The sequence below is a fragment of the Gallus gallus genome, chromosome 4 (assembly GCF_016699485.2).
Source record: "Gallus gallus isolate bGalGal1 chromosome 4, bGalGal1.mat.broiler.GRCg7b, whole genome shotgun sequence".
NCBI classification, from domain to species: Eukaryota; Metazoa; Chordata; class Aves; order Galliformes; family Phasianidae; genus Gallus; species Gallus gallus.
Window position 1 is genome coordinate 56,295,583 of NC_052535.1, and position 16,409 is coordinate 56,311,991.

Genomic DNA, 16,409 nt, shown 5'->3' on the forward strand with positions numbered 1-16,409 from the left:
ATGAGAAAAACATAATTTGTGGGGTGTTGAACTTCATTGTTTCATACAAGGATGCAGGGAAAGTTGTTGCTCTTAAAATCAGATATTCTTACCCTACCAACAGCATCCTGGTCACTAAAAAAGATCTAAACCACTAATATACATAAAAAAATTAACAAGAAAAAACTTTACTCTTCTAGAACGTGTTTAGTTCATCCTCTGCAATCACTAGCAAGACCTACCTTGCTGTAACTAAAAAGAAATACATCCTTTGGAAAAAGTCTGTAAACTATTTAGGGTTAGAATAAACACAAAACCAATTTTGAAGCTTATATTTTGACATAGATAATAACATATGTATACTGTACAAGTCAAGCATAGTCATTTCATTTGTTAGTTATAGAGTTCAAAAAGCATATCCAAACAACACTGGCCACATCCAAATATCCTACTACCAGCAAACAAACTCCTCATATCTGCCATAGATCAGTCAATTTGCACTCTCAGTAATGACAACATTGCTCCTTTTCTAGCCCAGATCTGCCTGTCATTCCAGATGGGACTCTAGTATTATCTTTGAAAGATATAGACTGCAAACTAATTTGAGATTAACAAAATTCTTTCATTTTGTGATGTCCAGCCATTCTGCATACTACATAGCTCCACAGAAATGAAATGTTTTTGTATTGCATGTTTCTTACTGCACATCTCATCTGCATGTCTCATCAAATCTCTTGGCACAAGTGTCAAACTCAGTGTAAAGAATAAAATTGCTTCAAACACAGTAAGCAAGAGCACTTAAAATGCATGCACAAAGTTTGAGGCCAACCATGATAAGCTTTATTAGTAAGAGTTTGACTGGGCGAAAATTTTGACCTGTCTTACTAAATTTCAATGGTCATGCCTGAAAGGCAAATACTTAGAGAAAGTCAAGTGTGAGAACACATATACACAGTGGCCAAATATGTGTAAACCATGTAATGTTTATGGTGCTTGTTTATTACACACCTCATGTAATTTAAAGTCTCTACTTTTTTAGTTGTTGTTTCATTTTGTTTTTAATTAGTAATTCTGACAAGCACTAGAGTTTGTGTTTACATAAATACTTCATTAGCATAGGAAGTACTTTGCCACCAAGACTGATGAGCCCTGTGGCTTCAGTTCTTACTAACTTTGAAAATGACTTTTACCCATAAAACTCACACAGATGCAAGTGTGTATGTGACAATTATCTTATTGCTCTGGAACTTGACAGAAAGCTAACTCGCACCATTTCACTGGATTTCAATGATTTCAGTGGGTAGGTAGCCTTGCTATTCAGAGTTGCCATAACTTAAGTGATTGTAACAATTTATTGACTTCTCTAGGAGATGATGAATTTTAAAAAAACAACTCTTAGTTAAGAATCTGTTAAAACTACTGCCGTTACAGGTATTCTGTTTCTTTCTCCCTTTCTTTCTTTCTTTTTTTTTTTTTTTAATTTAAATTTTAAGACAATGCTAACTTACCCTGAGTGAATAGGGCTGGAAGAAAGAGCCACATTGTCCAAGTTTTCAGGCCCCCAGCTTAAGCGATATGAATTCCTTTCTGCTTCTTTGGCCAGAGTAGTTACCTTGGTAAACAAACAAAAAAAAAAGTTGTTGGTTTTTACTACAATTAACTCAATTAATCAATGAAACAATAAGAAGGTGCACTTTGCATAGTATTACCTACAGTGCTTGAATTCTTTTCAAAAGAAAACAAACTATAGTAGCAAAACAATGTTCAAAACCCCTTACTATAACATTTTACACTTGCCCAAAGTAATCATTTCTGTTAGTGGTCCCACTGAAATAAATACTGTGATTTATCAAAGTGGCATTTCCTGAATTATTTTTTCTGAACTTACAGGTTTGCTTCAGGATAATAACTTGGAGGACAGTGGCTTTGAGTTCATCACATCACTTAACCATTGGGCCCAATGGCTATTAGTATGGTAAAATGGAGAACATTACTGTATTTGTCCTATATTCATACAGCATAGTAATTTATTTTGGAGTAGAGTTTAATATTGCATAGTATAACATGCCATTAAATATCAACTGCAATTAAAGAGATTTATATTACAATAGATAAAGCAGTACACACTATATGTTCTCAGTACAATTTAAATAGTAATTTTTGTGTATTTCCATATTTGCCCAACTGAAGTGTGAAGTTAAAAGAATGTGCTTACCTGCTGGCTAGGGATTACAACAGTGTCGTCAATCATGGCACTGTCCCTCAGGTAGGAGGCATGGCTCAGTGTGTGAGACCTGTCTGAACTGAAGGATCGCAGGCTGGTAGGTTGGTAGGATGCCATAGCAATAGATGAGCAGTACAGATGATGTTGCAAAGGTGTGATGATAGATCAAGTGGGAGAATGAAAAAAAGCGTGCAATTAGCAATATGATGCAGCTTCCAGGGGGAGTATATAATAGTCATGAGGGGCAAAAATCTTTACAAATCTGTTAAGCTACTTTTCTGACCAAAGACCACAAAGCATTTTGACTGACTTTTAGTCATCTCAAATGCAGAACCTAGAGATTAATCTAGGTGATTTACTTTAACAGTTTACTTTATATTCACAAATGCTTTATACTTGGCTTTGTGGCATGATTATTTCCTTAATTATAAGAAACACAAATACCTTTTAAGTAAGGATCTTTGGAAGAGTTCTCTCTCCTACTACATAATACAAGAAAAACAGAACGCTAAATTCGAAGGAAATCTGAAATGATACTTTCTAGAGCTTAGTTATGATCTACTCTAATCCCATTAAAACTTTAAATGAGTAAAGCTTGATATTGTCCCCTGGAAGGTACACACAGCAAGGTGAATTGTGGCCAGTCGCAAGCTCCTGCGTAAGACGAAATTCTTCCTCTGTATGCCAACAGCATCTTTAGAGAGGCACTCTGAATGTCAGCACTGTTTTCTCATTAAGTACATACAGCTCCACAGAAAACTGGTTGCTGTAGCAATGAGGGATGCAAGGCAGTAAATAAGCTGCTTCCAAGCACTGGCTCAAGATTTAACTGCAGTATTCACAAGCAGAAAGCCAAAGAGACAAATAAGACACCACAGAAGGAAATATTGAGGTAAATGGGGTTTCTGCTATCTAATAGCACTAGCTTGGTGCTCTATATGCATTCACTAGCAGGAGCATCTAAAAGTGACTTTTAGAAGTGGATCCGCCACCTTTAGATGATGTACGTGCACTTTGTGATATTCTTCTGTACTCTGATGAATACAGCACATGTAACCAAAGGAAGTAGCCTTTTTTTTCATGGCTTATACACCCATGAGTACTACTCATAATGACTAAAGCACTGGATCAGAACAGCAGGCATTCATTCACACATGTAGATTTTTTTAGGGATAATTATTTTTCATCTGTCAGCAATAAAAATGTCACAATTACACTGTGGACATGACATTCAAGTACTTAAATGCAGATCATGTCAGAAATCAGGTTTTACCATCTGGTTCACACCAATCAGCCTTTTGGATTAATAGCTAACTTCACTCCCCCAGCTTTTTAAATCCCTTTCTAAAAGAAAATGATAATCTTATTTTTATTACAAATACGTAACACTGTAGAATGATCAATGCTATTATGACTGGCAGATACCAGTGGCCTACTTAGCATAATGGACTGTACAGTAGTGAAAACAGAGATAAGCATTACACAAGGATCAACCTTAGAAAAGTCTTGAGAAAAACAAACTGCTCACCATAAAGTAATCTCTTTAACATGTCATGCACTGCATTTCCCCCAGACAAGTAAAAGAGGTAAGACGGGTAAGGCTGATATTAGGAATATTTCTGGGATTGTGCATTTCTGGAATATAATTCTGATTTCATTAAAATAAAAATTATCTTGATTTCAAGTAGTTCACCCTGTCTGCATCCAGAAAATCATTCCAGAAAAAAACACTGTGAAAGGGACTCCTGACAGAAGAATATTTTGGTTAAACATTTTAGTGTGAACTAGGTAGGCAGAGTACATGCTGCTTACTCATAATAACAGTACTTCAATGAACATTTGTTCTTTGGGTGGAAAATAAGCTCCAGTAGCAGACCCCATTTGCCAACATAAGTCTTTTCCACTTTACTACTTGACACTTTCAAAACTGCTTTGCTGTGCCATGCAATGCTGGAAAGAAGTTCCATCCAAACTGTAGGTTCTGCCATTCAGCTAATATAACATGTAACATTAATGAAAGGAAACATGTACTAGATTTGACCGATCATCTGTAAGGTTATTTTTGTCCACATTCTCCTACAAGTACCTAACATTACAACTACTACCACTACAAGCAACCTAGTACATTTCCAGTACGTAGTGCATCTATGTTACCTCCAGTAAATACCCAATACTTCTGAGGGTATGGACTTCATCAAAAGACAAGGTACACACAAACATGACTGAGGTCTGCAATAAATTAATTTTTAATTTTCTACTGTTTATTTCAAAAGCAGTGTTCAGACAACACTGCTTCTCTTCTCTGCACTGCATCAGCTAAACGAAGAATAAACAGTAGTTTGTTTGAAGTCTGTGATTCTGAGATCTACAAACAAAGACACTGTCTGAAATGTCAGTCCAGTTAAGGAAGTGTAGTGTCATCGGACAGAAACAATTGTTTACTACTGTAGTAGCTCTTCAGGAATCCTGTAAGAGGATTCCTAATCAACACTAATGTCTAAGTGCAGATTCTTTCCAAATTTGGCTGGTACATCTCTGTCCCTTTTTGAGAAGTCAGTAGCACTCTCCTCAGCCACAGCAAGTGAACTGTGAAACGCAACAACCCTGCAAAGCTCTTAAAGTATGCTTGTGTTTAGGTATGTGCAAGCATGTATCATTCACCTCTCCTAAGCCTTGAATGAACTCCAGATGGTATCCAGAAAAGGAAAGCAGTATACTCTAGCCAACTTTCTAATCTGGATAATTAGAAGACCATATTGCAGTACTTGCCCATCCACTTGTCCATCTAGACAGACCTAGTAACCTCTAGTCCAGCTAAGTGTATCTATCACTGTGGGAAGTGTACAGTATTTCTGAAACCTGGTATCTATAACTTGATATCACTGAAAACTGTATGAGTCAGCCTTGAAAATACCTCACTATTAGAGACTGAAAAGTTTCCTCATAGGTATCATGGACAAAAGTCAGAAGGCACCTACACTGAAAAGGAGTATATTCAAATACTGGTGATCTCATATGGCCTGAAATGGTTCTTGCCCTCCATATCCAAAGAGGGAATCCAACTTGTGTAGCCCATTCCATTTATGTTTTTTTATTCTACCACTGTTTCTCCACATAGAAAATGAAAACAGCTAACTTTCCCAGCAGCATGACGAGAGGAAAATTTCCAACTGTTGCGATCTTGTGCAGCTTCCCTGATTCTTACTTGAGGGGAGTTCTGTGTTACAGTAGGTATGTCATACCATGACTTTCTACTGTCCTATTGACAGTACTGTTGTATCTGTATTCACCTATGCATATCATACTCATTTGAGAACACAACCATCTGCAACAGCAACATCATTCATTTGGTTCTCAAGATTAGCATCCCAGCACATAGCAGGCCTTCAAAATGAACGAAGAGAGACAAGTGCCATGAAAGGATAGAGAGACATGTTTTCATGCTATGTAATACCTACCTGGGCATGGTGCTATGTAAGCATATGAAAAAGAATGAAGGGGAGAGAGAAATAAAATAAATAGGGAAGATGGTTACAAAAGAAAATAATATGTTTTTAAATCAAATTGTTAATGCATAAGATTATATGAGTAGAAGAAGTACTATTTTGCTTTGCTGACTTTCTTTAAAAACCAAAGTCAGTGTAATGCAATGAAAATTATAAGAAAAACAACAACAACAAAATAATTTAAGTAGTGTCTGAAAATTCTTACAACCAGTAACCAGATAGGGACACAGAATGACACCATGGAGTCAGAAAGATGTACTTCTTTTCATACTTTATCATTTTGCTTCATTTCAATGTAACTATGCATGATAAACAGTGTGAAATCATTTTCATTTAATTCTCAATAGGACACATCAATTACATGCCTGTGAAAATCTACTGAAATCCATTGACAGTTGTTTGAAAGTCAAACTGTTCTAAATGGGAGCAGAAACTGGCTTAACACTTGGCTGCACAATCACTTTATACAACCTCTTAAAAAACAAAAACAACAAAAATGAAAAACCCACAAAAACAATTTTACCATTGAAAAAGCATCATAAAAGGTTTTGATTGTTAAGCATTCTGATGCAGTTCATAAACATCATCTGAGACTTAAAAAGCAATACAGTCACTTTGTTTTCAGTGGATTCACTGAAGCTGTCTAAAAACCAACAAAGGCTGCAAGTTTAAAAGACCTCACTGATGAGGGGTGTACACACGCTGTGAGGCAAACTGAACTGTTTCCTGACATCTTTTGTTCCAGCAGCAATTCACAGCCTACTGAAGTAAACAGAATGGATCCTACTGATTTCACTGAGCTTCGGAAATGTTGCCAGCGTAACAGTCAAGGCTGGAAAATGATGTAGGCTACAAATTATTTCTGTTGCCAAGATCTCATTTTTTTTTTAAATAAATTTTTAGTGAACCTTGTCAGTTCCCCACAAACCGCTCAAAAGAAAGTCAGCTCACCTAACACTAACACACAATGTTCACCTACCCACACAATCCCTGACTCATGTAAAGAGAAGATCAAGATGATTTATGAGTCCTAAGACAAGACTTCTTCCTTTGCCTGACCATAAAGACAATAAAGCAAGCCACACTTTTTCAAGAACCAAATAAGAATCAGAAACAAATTATTCACTAGATTCTGACTACAGTATTAGTGCCAGGTGTATTAATTTCTTGACTGGTTAGGAAATATTCCTCCTGACCAAGTCTTCCTCCTATAAAGTGGTAATTCATACCTTGACATACTTAGTAAAGACATGTTAAGTGCATCATCCCATGTCTCCCTTGAGTTAAAGAAACTGAGAAATGGATTGCAAACACTCATAACAAGAGAAAGGATATGTGTCCAGGCAAATACCTGTCAGATCGCCCTCCTTCCAAGCTGTACCTCAGGTAGTTCATACCATCTAAGAACTGGCTGCTTGGTAAAGAGTCATCTCCTAGTTCTTTGAGGTCTTCTGGCCTAAGGTACTCTCCTCCATCTCCTGTCATTGTATCATCACCTTTAAATCAAACAGAGAGGGGACAGAGATAAGCATACACACACATTTAATTTTGTTTACACATGGGAATTGAACAGCAGGATGGCACAACTAAAAGAAAGGCATTTTCCAGTCAAGAAACACTGCAAACCACAAGCAATTAATGTATTTAATGAAGCTGGCACATCAAGCAAGATTAAAAAAAATTCAAAATGAAGTTGAAAAATCACACTTAGTCTGTATTTGTTGCACATACTGGCGAGGGGCAAATATCTTTGCTATTTTGTGAAGCAGAGCCTCTACAACCCCTTTTTTCCTCTTTTTTTTTTTTAGCTCTCTGGTCACAGGTTTATTGTATCACTGCTGGAAAGTTTATGATAAAATATAACCACATATTTGATTGCATGCTATGTGTTCTCAGCTTAGAAGGTATTTTCCCTGGACTTATGCCTGACAGTTGCAAATCCTAATTTGAACTCTCTGTTTTCCAAATTCCACATCATATGAAAATGTCTCATGCAAGTTCCATCACCTTTGTGTGTGAAGCACAAAAATATTTCTAAAACAAAGCAATAACCAGAATCTGGAACTACATTTATGCGTATGGATTTTATTGATCATTTATCCAAAAGTAATTCATAATGAATCTATGCCTAAATGATAATTGGTTATTGGATATAGCAACCTTTTTGCATGCATCTTGAATTTTCAGGCCCAAAATTATTTTCCCCAGGAAATTTTGTCTATATGAAGTTGCTGTTAGCTTTTGCTGGCAGGCAAACATAACATTCTGAACTGACAAACAGGGTAGTCAGTAGGTGTTTCTTTTCATTTCCATTTGCAACATCTTCTCCCTCTGCAGTTTCTTCCTGGAGATGTACTTATTTCAGCCACTTTCACAAGGGTTAGCATGAGTCTGTCAGTGGCCCACTGAATCACACAACATGACCCTAAGCCATCAATATGTTCAGGTTTTCTCGCTTTCTTAGCTACATAGAAAAACATCAAGAACCTGAAGCTCTTCTCCAGTTATGTGAAAAGGACTGTAACTGTCATAATATAGGAACTGTACTCAGAGGCTACACATCCTGGCCAGTAATTCACCCTGATATGCTCAGAAACCCAAAGGTAAGGGTTAGGGAAGTGGTATCAATGCTGTTTCAGACAGCATTCACTTGGGCATCAGGACTACCACCATTCATAAGATTTAAAGGCATAATAAAGAAAAAAAAAAAAACCCACAAAAAACAATGTTACTGCAGCTATTTCTGGTAGAGGGTCTTTTTCTTTTTCCCCTGCAAAACGTTATTAGCATTACAAACCGTATGAATGGTGCTCACTCCTAAGGGAAGACATCTCGATATTTATTTTCATGAAACAAATCAAGCCAGTTTTTCCAGCTTGATGCTTTGGCTGGCAAATAAATCACCTCAATTTTTTCACCTAAAACCAACTGACCTTTGGGGTTTAAAAGATTTTTTTGTTGTGTACACAAATATTATATGTAAGAGTTCTAAATCTTGTCAGTATAACAAGAACAACTCTTGAAAATTCCATCTGCCCACATTAAGAGGGAGAATCTGGGCACTGCTTCACAGAAAACAATAAAATGCATTTAATCATTGCATGTTTCCCCTCTTCTAACAGACGATGCCTTCTGTTTCCTGGTAATGTCACATTATAAAGCACAGAGCTTAGGGAAAACTTGGAAGATATTAAGGCAATTATATAATTTATTATAAATAATAAAAGGGCCTTCAAGTTAGATTTCATATAAACTAGATTCTAATAATCACAGCAGACATTCCATCTATAATAGAAATGAAGTCTTCATCACTTTGATCACACCCACATCCTTAGAAAAAAACTTAATCTCTACTCTTATTTCATCTCTACTCTATTTCAGCTCTACCCATCTCTATTCTTATTTCAGCTTTGGCCTCTCATCAAAGAGTCATCAGTAGTAAGTCTAAGCAACACAAGCTGTTTCATGTGATGTGAACATCTGCAAACAGTAGTAAGGGTATAGATGAATATTTCAGAATGTCTTCAGAACATTTTATCTGTTGGTAACACAGCTTACTTGCTAGCATACTTGTCTTGAGTGAGTGAACTAGAAGCTAACGTCACTCCCTACTAAGCCTTGTGCCCTTCCATCTTTACTTAAGGAGCTGAACAAAACCAAAACTGCTAAAAAGTTGCACAGCCTCATACGTGTAAGGGGAAAAAAGAAAAAAGATACACATTTTTTAAGTATAAATGATTGTGCAGCAATATAACTTTTCATACAACCTGAGTGTATTCATGTCTAATCTGCAGGACAATTGTATGTACACAAAGTAAATTAAGTCTATGTAAGAAGCACTCATTTATCCTACCATTAACAATGTTGTCATAAAAATATCTCACACAGCTATACTCCTTAATCTCAGTTAGCTCATTCTCCTGCAATTTGTATAAAAACATACAGCTGTTCACTGCTGAGAAGAACTCACATACTCAGCTGACTGTGAGCTTCTTTATTTAGCAATTTTTACTAGTTCTTAGTTTTGTAGCAGTACAAGAAATTACCCTGTTTAATCATGCTAGCAATGCCTCACTCACATTCTCCAGTAAATTAATTACTAAGCAGTTCATGTCACACAGAGTCCTTTACATCGATCTTCCATGACTTCCAGTGGCAGTCTATTAACTTACAGGTGTATCTCAGTGAATTACACACTTAGTGATTTATCTCCTACTTGAAAAAATACCTTCCTTTCTTCAATGATACCAACAGACTTTCAGGGGCTTACCTGATGGGGAAAACAGTTTACAAAACACCTAAGGCTGACTTTGCACCATGTCTCAATTAAAGAATTCATGTTCAGCCTCCGCCTCATCAGTGCCACTGCTCATCTCCCAGCTATATCTAAAGATTTTATCAAAATCTGCTTTTCTGAGTAATGTCATCTTCTCTAGGGCAGATATAAAAGGAAGAAAAATGCACAGAAGGAATTACCAATTGGCTGGACTCTTCTAAAAGAAACACTGGGGTTTTACTGGAAAAGAACACCGGAGCAACAGAAAGTCAAACAAAAAATCCACTAAGCTAGGAAACTATGTATATTTAATACTTAAAAGTGGCAAATATTTGAGTTCCTGCACTTGCTGCTGCTATTATTCTTATTTTGCAGAATGCAAATAACTCCCAGTATGTTGGGTAGCTTTTCCACAACATACAGCGTGTCATGGCCCCAGTGCACTCTCACCAATGATTCTGTTCACCCACTAATCTGTTTTCAGTGGTCAACCCAACACCTTGGAATAAAATGCAAGATCCCCCCAAACTCATGCGTGCTGTAGATGTTTGCAGCAAGCAGGATTCTTTCTTTGCTTCTTCGAAGAGCAAGAGAAAAAGAATCAAGGAAGGAGAGAGGTCATTTAGAGAATGAACATGGAAAAAAAGGGTAGGATTGGCAAGTGTCAGGTTGCACAGAAGAGGGATCACAGACATAACATAAGCTGTCTATAAGGTCCCAGACTTATTTCTAGGAAAAATAAGAAGAGAAGGAGATTTGGAAAAGGTAAGCAGGCTGCTGAATGTTTCTGTGAGGTCCTGATCATCTTCAAGAGTGAAGACAGGGAAAGAAGAGAAGAAAACTAGGTGCAGAGGTAAAAAAAAAAAAAAAAAAAAAAAAAAAAAAAAAAAAAAAAAAAAAAAAGAGCAAATCTGAGAACTGGGACAGGAAAATTCAATAAACTTTAAGACTTAAATACTACTATGCTTAATGCAAGGAAGACCTAATTCAGAAACAAATACTGTGCAAGTAAAAGCTATGTTAATGGTTGCTAGCAACAACCTTTTAGTCTTAAATTTTTATTTGCCATGACCAAGCCAACCAAAGGCATGACTACTTCAAGCAGCAAAGAGCAGCACAGAGCTTCTAGGGCTCATGAATCCACATATACCAGAGTGCATAGCTGTGCATGCACACAGGTTCAGAAACACTGAAGCCAGTGATTCAGTGTTATACCTCAGCAAACAAACTGTCTCACAGCAGGAGCTCCTATGTCAGCAGCAACATCACGCAGTTGACCTGACGAGAAATCCCAACACAATTCTGTATCATGATGTGCAATCATGAGGTAGGGAGAGTTTTCCACTCTGCTGTGTTTTGTGCTGGAGATGCGCTCCCAAAAAACTCCTTTTGTTTCTCATTGACCCAAAAGACCCTGAACCTTAAAGACACAGATGCCACAGAAACTAAATTTAGAAAGCAGCAATCGCATCATCGTACTGCTGTCCTTCATGCCACTTGAGTGGCACTCACACAACCATGAAGCAGGAACGCGCCCTCTGAGAAACAATCAGCACTGCATGTATCCATTGACTGCTCAGTTAGGCAGGTAGGTACACAAAAAAACACACCCAGCATGAATGAACCCTTTCTTCCACCAGCCCTTTCAAAATGCAGCTGCCTGAAGGTTTTTTCTATTTGTTTAGATCAGGGAGTAGAGTAAATTCTATTGCTAACACTGACAGAGTTACAGTGGAGCTGTTTTCAAAGACTGCACTGAATAAACCTAATCAGCTCACAAAAACCCACAAGCAATCAACTTTGTGCTCAAGTCAGCAGTAGTATATGATTGCTCTTACCTGTCTGTTTCTTTTATGCTGATCTTATTTCTCTGTACTGTTAACCTATAATATCCACATATAGAAATTAGTAATTAAGATGCATTGCTAAGATGTCTGTTGGCAGAAAGGGAATCACCTGAGCAGATCTTTAACATCTGAATGGGCACTCAAACAGTAAGCATTTGTCTTACTATAATTGAGAAAAAAAAAAAAAACAGAAAGTTTGATGCTGATGATTTCTCAGGCTTGAACACAGATACTGAGCATCATAAATCACGTAATGCTCTACTAAAAGAAAGAGGCTGCATGCTGAGACCACAGATCTGCTCCGTCAGTGACAGTCTGTCTGAACACAGAGAATTTTATTGAACCACCTGAACTAGAAACTCACACTGATATTCCTGTCCTTTCCTTTCTGGTTTTCCTCAGTTCTGAGAAGGGAATGGTTACTTCCTACATAAAAAGGGAACAAATTAAGAAACAACCAGGAACCACTTTGCAATCTTTCAACAAAAATATTCTTTAAATGCAAAATAACATTAAAGAGACAACAGCTTTGGGGCATGCAGCCACATTCAACCCCTAGCTTAGCAAGTCAGCATTAGCTGGATGGAAAAAATGCTTGATTAATATTTCTAAAACTGAAGAGGTTCCTCTTTCCCCAAATGATGTTACCTACTGTCATCTGAGAACTATACAAATGTTTGATCAAGTAAGCAGTTTTAAATCTTCTACCACACCATTCTGGCTATCCAGCTATAGCACCAACCCTTTTTGGGAAGCAGCAACAAAGGTTGCTCCTACAGTGTTCTTCTGCAATTCAAGTGAATCACAAAAGATAACTTCTGTATAAGAATTCCTTTGGAATGGTTTCTCACAAAATAAACAGAAAATATAAGAAAAAGTTAAAAAGCAAAAGAAAGAGACTTGTGACAGAAACTGCCAGAAATTGCTTTAAATAGATGTTTTTAAAGCCAGATACAACTATATGAATTTGCCAAAATTACTTTTTTCTCTGCAACGTGCAGATAAGTCTACAGCTCCTCAGATATGTGCTGCTTCTTAAAAGAAACAGATGGAGAAGGGGCAGCTACAGCAAGCGTGATTTTTTTAATGCAATATTAAGTCCTGGTGTAAGCATCTTAAAAGAAATGTATAACACAGTTTCCCTGACACTTGCCTTGGACACCTTCAGTCAATCCCTAAAGCCAATCCTCTATTTAATGGCTCCCACACTCTTGGCACTTCCCTGAATTACAAGAGGTAATAGCTATGGTATTTGTAAAGCTGTTATGTTGGATCTAGGTCACAAAGAATAGAAGTACTGTCTTTTTAGAACTGGGACAAGCTATTCCCACCTCTCTAAGTCACCAAAATCTTGGAAGGTCATAGATATTATCTGGCATGATGACAAGCCTGCGGTGTGATGGGGCTACTATGTGATATACATTCAACTGGGGACATGAATGAGTTCCTTGCATGGTTACAAGAGAAGCAACAAACCAGATCCCATAAAGAATTCTGAGGAGAAAATACTTTTAAAAGAGCACATTGGAGAAAGTGACAGAGAAGTGATTTAGGTTTTTTTTTCCACCAGAGTAATGCTTTATTCTCATAGAAGAAGAAAATTCAGTGTACATCAGGTAAGTATTAACTATGAAACAGAAAATTTTCTCACAATATGAAACATACCAGGCACTAAGCAAGGAAAGCTTGCCCTAGTTGTATGGGCATCCGTGACCAAAATTATGCACTTGTTGAAAGTGCATAGTGAAAAGACCAAAGGTCTTTTCCTTCTTAAGATGGATATAAAATACTCACTCATTTTGCCTTTGTGAAATTCATATGGCAAGGACCTCTCTTTTCTGTAGCAGTTTTTAAAAGATTTGTAAAATGTTATATACTGATACCCAAGTCACTTTTCAAAGCCATTCTCATTCCAGAAGAAACAGCCAACCAAGATATCTATTATGCACAGAATGGGTAATATTACTCTGCTTGGGATAATTTTTAGCTAATTAAGGTTAATGTAAACGTAAAAGCAGCCAGTTTCTATTAGTGATGAGTAGGAACAACATCCAATAGCTTTAAAGACATGTTTAGATCAGATGGGTAAGACCAGTCAAAGTCATTTTCGCTTTTTAACATGCTGATTAAGATATACTTTAATGAAGAATCTATTGTAGATCTCCCTCTAACTTCAGCCTCTGAAGAAAATAATTCAGTGTTCAACACTGCACATACAGTAACAATTTAGGACAGAATCTATAAGTAAATACAGTACTGTCTCCTGGTCATGCTCATGCGTTATTCCTTCTTTGCACAAAAGATGTGTCTGTACTTCTGGTCACGCCTGCAGATTTCTCTGCTAATTTGGTTACTTCTATTTTCTGTCAATAACACTGAAGCAAATTAAGAACATCAGTTTCTTTAAAACTTGCCAAAATTTTTGCAGCCTACCCACAAACTCCATTTTTTCATTGCTAAAGATGTTGACAAGTGAGCAATCTTTAGCAGATTCTATCCCAACAAAAACAACTTTAACTCCTTTGTAATGACAATACCAGATACTAAAAAAGCTATATTCTGTGTGAAAGATTTCAGTGGACAAATCCAAATAAGCCTTTGTTGTGACTTCTTTCTTTACAGCTCCCAGAAACAATGTCAATAAAGCTACAGGAGAAAAACTGATCACCTTACTATCACACTGAGAATCTTTTGCACTGACAAGATGCAGACAAAAAAAGGCAACCAATCTTCAGATTTGCTGTTGCATTAGCACGTCTGGCACAAAGAGGCTAAATAAATAATAATAAAAAAAATCCTCCTTTTGCTCAGGCAGAAGGATAAAAATATATTATAAATAATCTCAACAGTATCATGTAAGCAAAAACTTTTCTTTGTCACTGCCATATGCAGGTATATTTAATCTTTTAAATCATTTAAGGACATGATGCTATTTCTGTATTTAGGAACACTTTAACAAATCTAATGTCTTACTGACCTTATTTTTAAGATAATTTCATTACTTGTAGGTTTTGGGTTTTTTTTTCAAGAAATACAAAGTTACAATACAACACTCTGTGTCTCAACCAGGCACTGTGATGAATCTTTACCAGCCTTTAGACAAGTACTCCTCATGATAAGGATGCCTTAAATTTGGATGTTAACATTCCATCTAATTTTTGAGACTACATTGATTATTTGCACATGATTGCTTGCTCAGATCATGTCTAAACCTTTTCTGCAATTGAAATGTCACAATTAACATCTGTGCCACGTGGACTGCCACCTCGGGCATGTTATCACTACAATAGTATCTCACCTTCTACTTCACCTTTCCTACTCCATTCTGCCTGCAGAATAGTCTGGCCAAAAAATAGCTTGTCAGAATTACATGGTGAAACATTTGTGCTGACATAACAGAGGTATAACCACACATTTCTACATCCTGTGAACTTATTCTCAAAGGGACAGTGAAACCAGAGCTTTTAGAAGTTAAATGGATATTAAACTGAATTGGAGATAAGGAAGTCCAGACAGACATAAACGAGAGCTCTTCAATAACCTGTTTTACTGGTCAGTACTATATGTTCCATATGGAGAGCTACCATGGAGAGTCCACGCAGTTCTTTTGCCATTAAAGTAATATAAGAAATGAGTACAGACAAGCAGCAACATGCTCCTCAATACAATATTAACATATGAAAAAAAAAAAAAAAGAGTAAACCTGGATTTCATAGTGTGCCTGCACTGGCTCATTCCTAACAGAAACATCTGCATGTGCTTACTTTCACTAAATCTGCAGATTCCACTCAAATATACTTTAAATGATACTTTGCAGCAATTGTCCTCTACTGCTGTAAGGACACCTCAAGTGCAAATTACTTCCTTTGTGGCAACAGCTTTTAAGAAACTACACACTGTAGTAATACAGACAAATGACAAAACCAGATACAATGATAAAAATGCACATTTCTTTCCTGTACCACTGTACCCATACAAAACAACTCCTCTGGCACAGACACAGGCTTGAAGAATCACATCTGCACTTGTAACAATCTGAACTACTGTCCTGATTCTTGAGGAGAACCACATTCTTAACCTTTTTCTTTTCTTCTCTTTTTTTTCCCGTGATCAGGCATGATCTTCTGAACACTGATTGATATTGATTGTTTTACTTCTGCATTGTAATTATTCTGTGCAGTGTTGAGCAAATAACAGTGTATGATTACCCACAAACATTCTTCATGGTTGACTATAGTACACTGAAAGTTGCAGCAAAAAAACACATGTGCATGTGTGCATTCATGACAAGGCACGCCTGCTTCTGTACTTAACTCTGACATTTAACATCAAAAAACACAATCTAATTCTTAAAAAATCAAATCAAAAGCAATTTTAAAATAAAAATATAACCTAGTTGCGTTCAAAGGAAAGACTGTATTACGGCACAGTAAAAGGTAAAGTGATATATGAAGATTAAAATACTTACATGCCAAACCAAACTATTTGATAGGCAACATGGTTCTTTGTTTCATACTGCTAAGATTGGATTTTGGGAGTAGGAATACTGCACTGCTAATGTAAAAGTATACCAATCA

General features: G+C 36.7%; 1 protein-coding gene across 50 annotated transcripts in view; it reads right to left on the reverse strand.

The window, feature by feature from the left end:
- The window catches only part of ANK2 (ankyrin 2), a 338,182-nt gene that overhangs the window by 55,677 nt on the left and 266,096 nt on the right, over positions 1–16,409 (reverse strand). For 27 of the 50 annotated variants that reach the window (XM_040699364.2, XM_040699367.2, XM_046940570.1 and 24 more), the window contains 4 exons: positions 7,061–7,205; positions 5,662–5,673; positions 2,195–2,297; positions 1,488–1,591 (listed from right to left, as the gene is read on the reverse strand). In XM_040699364.2, the coding sequence (XP_040555298.1) occupies positions 1,488–1,591; positions 2,195–2,297; positions 5,662–5,673; positions 7,061–7,205 (364 nt within the window). The remainder of the gene's footprint in view (positions 1–1,487; positions 1,592–2,194; positions 2,298–5,661; positions 5,674–7,060; positions 7,206–16,409) is intronic. The other 23 variants (XM_040699368.2, XM_040699389.2, XM_040699386.2 and 20 more) reach the window with 2 other exon arrangements.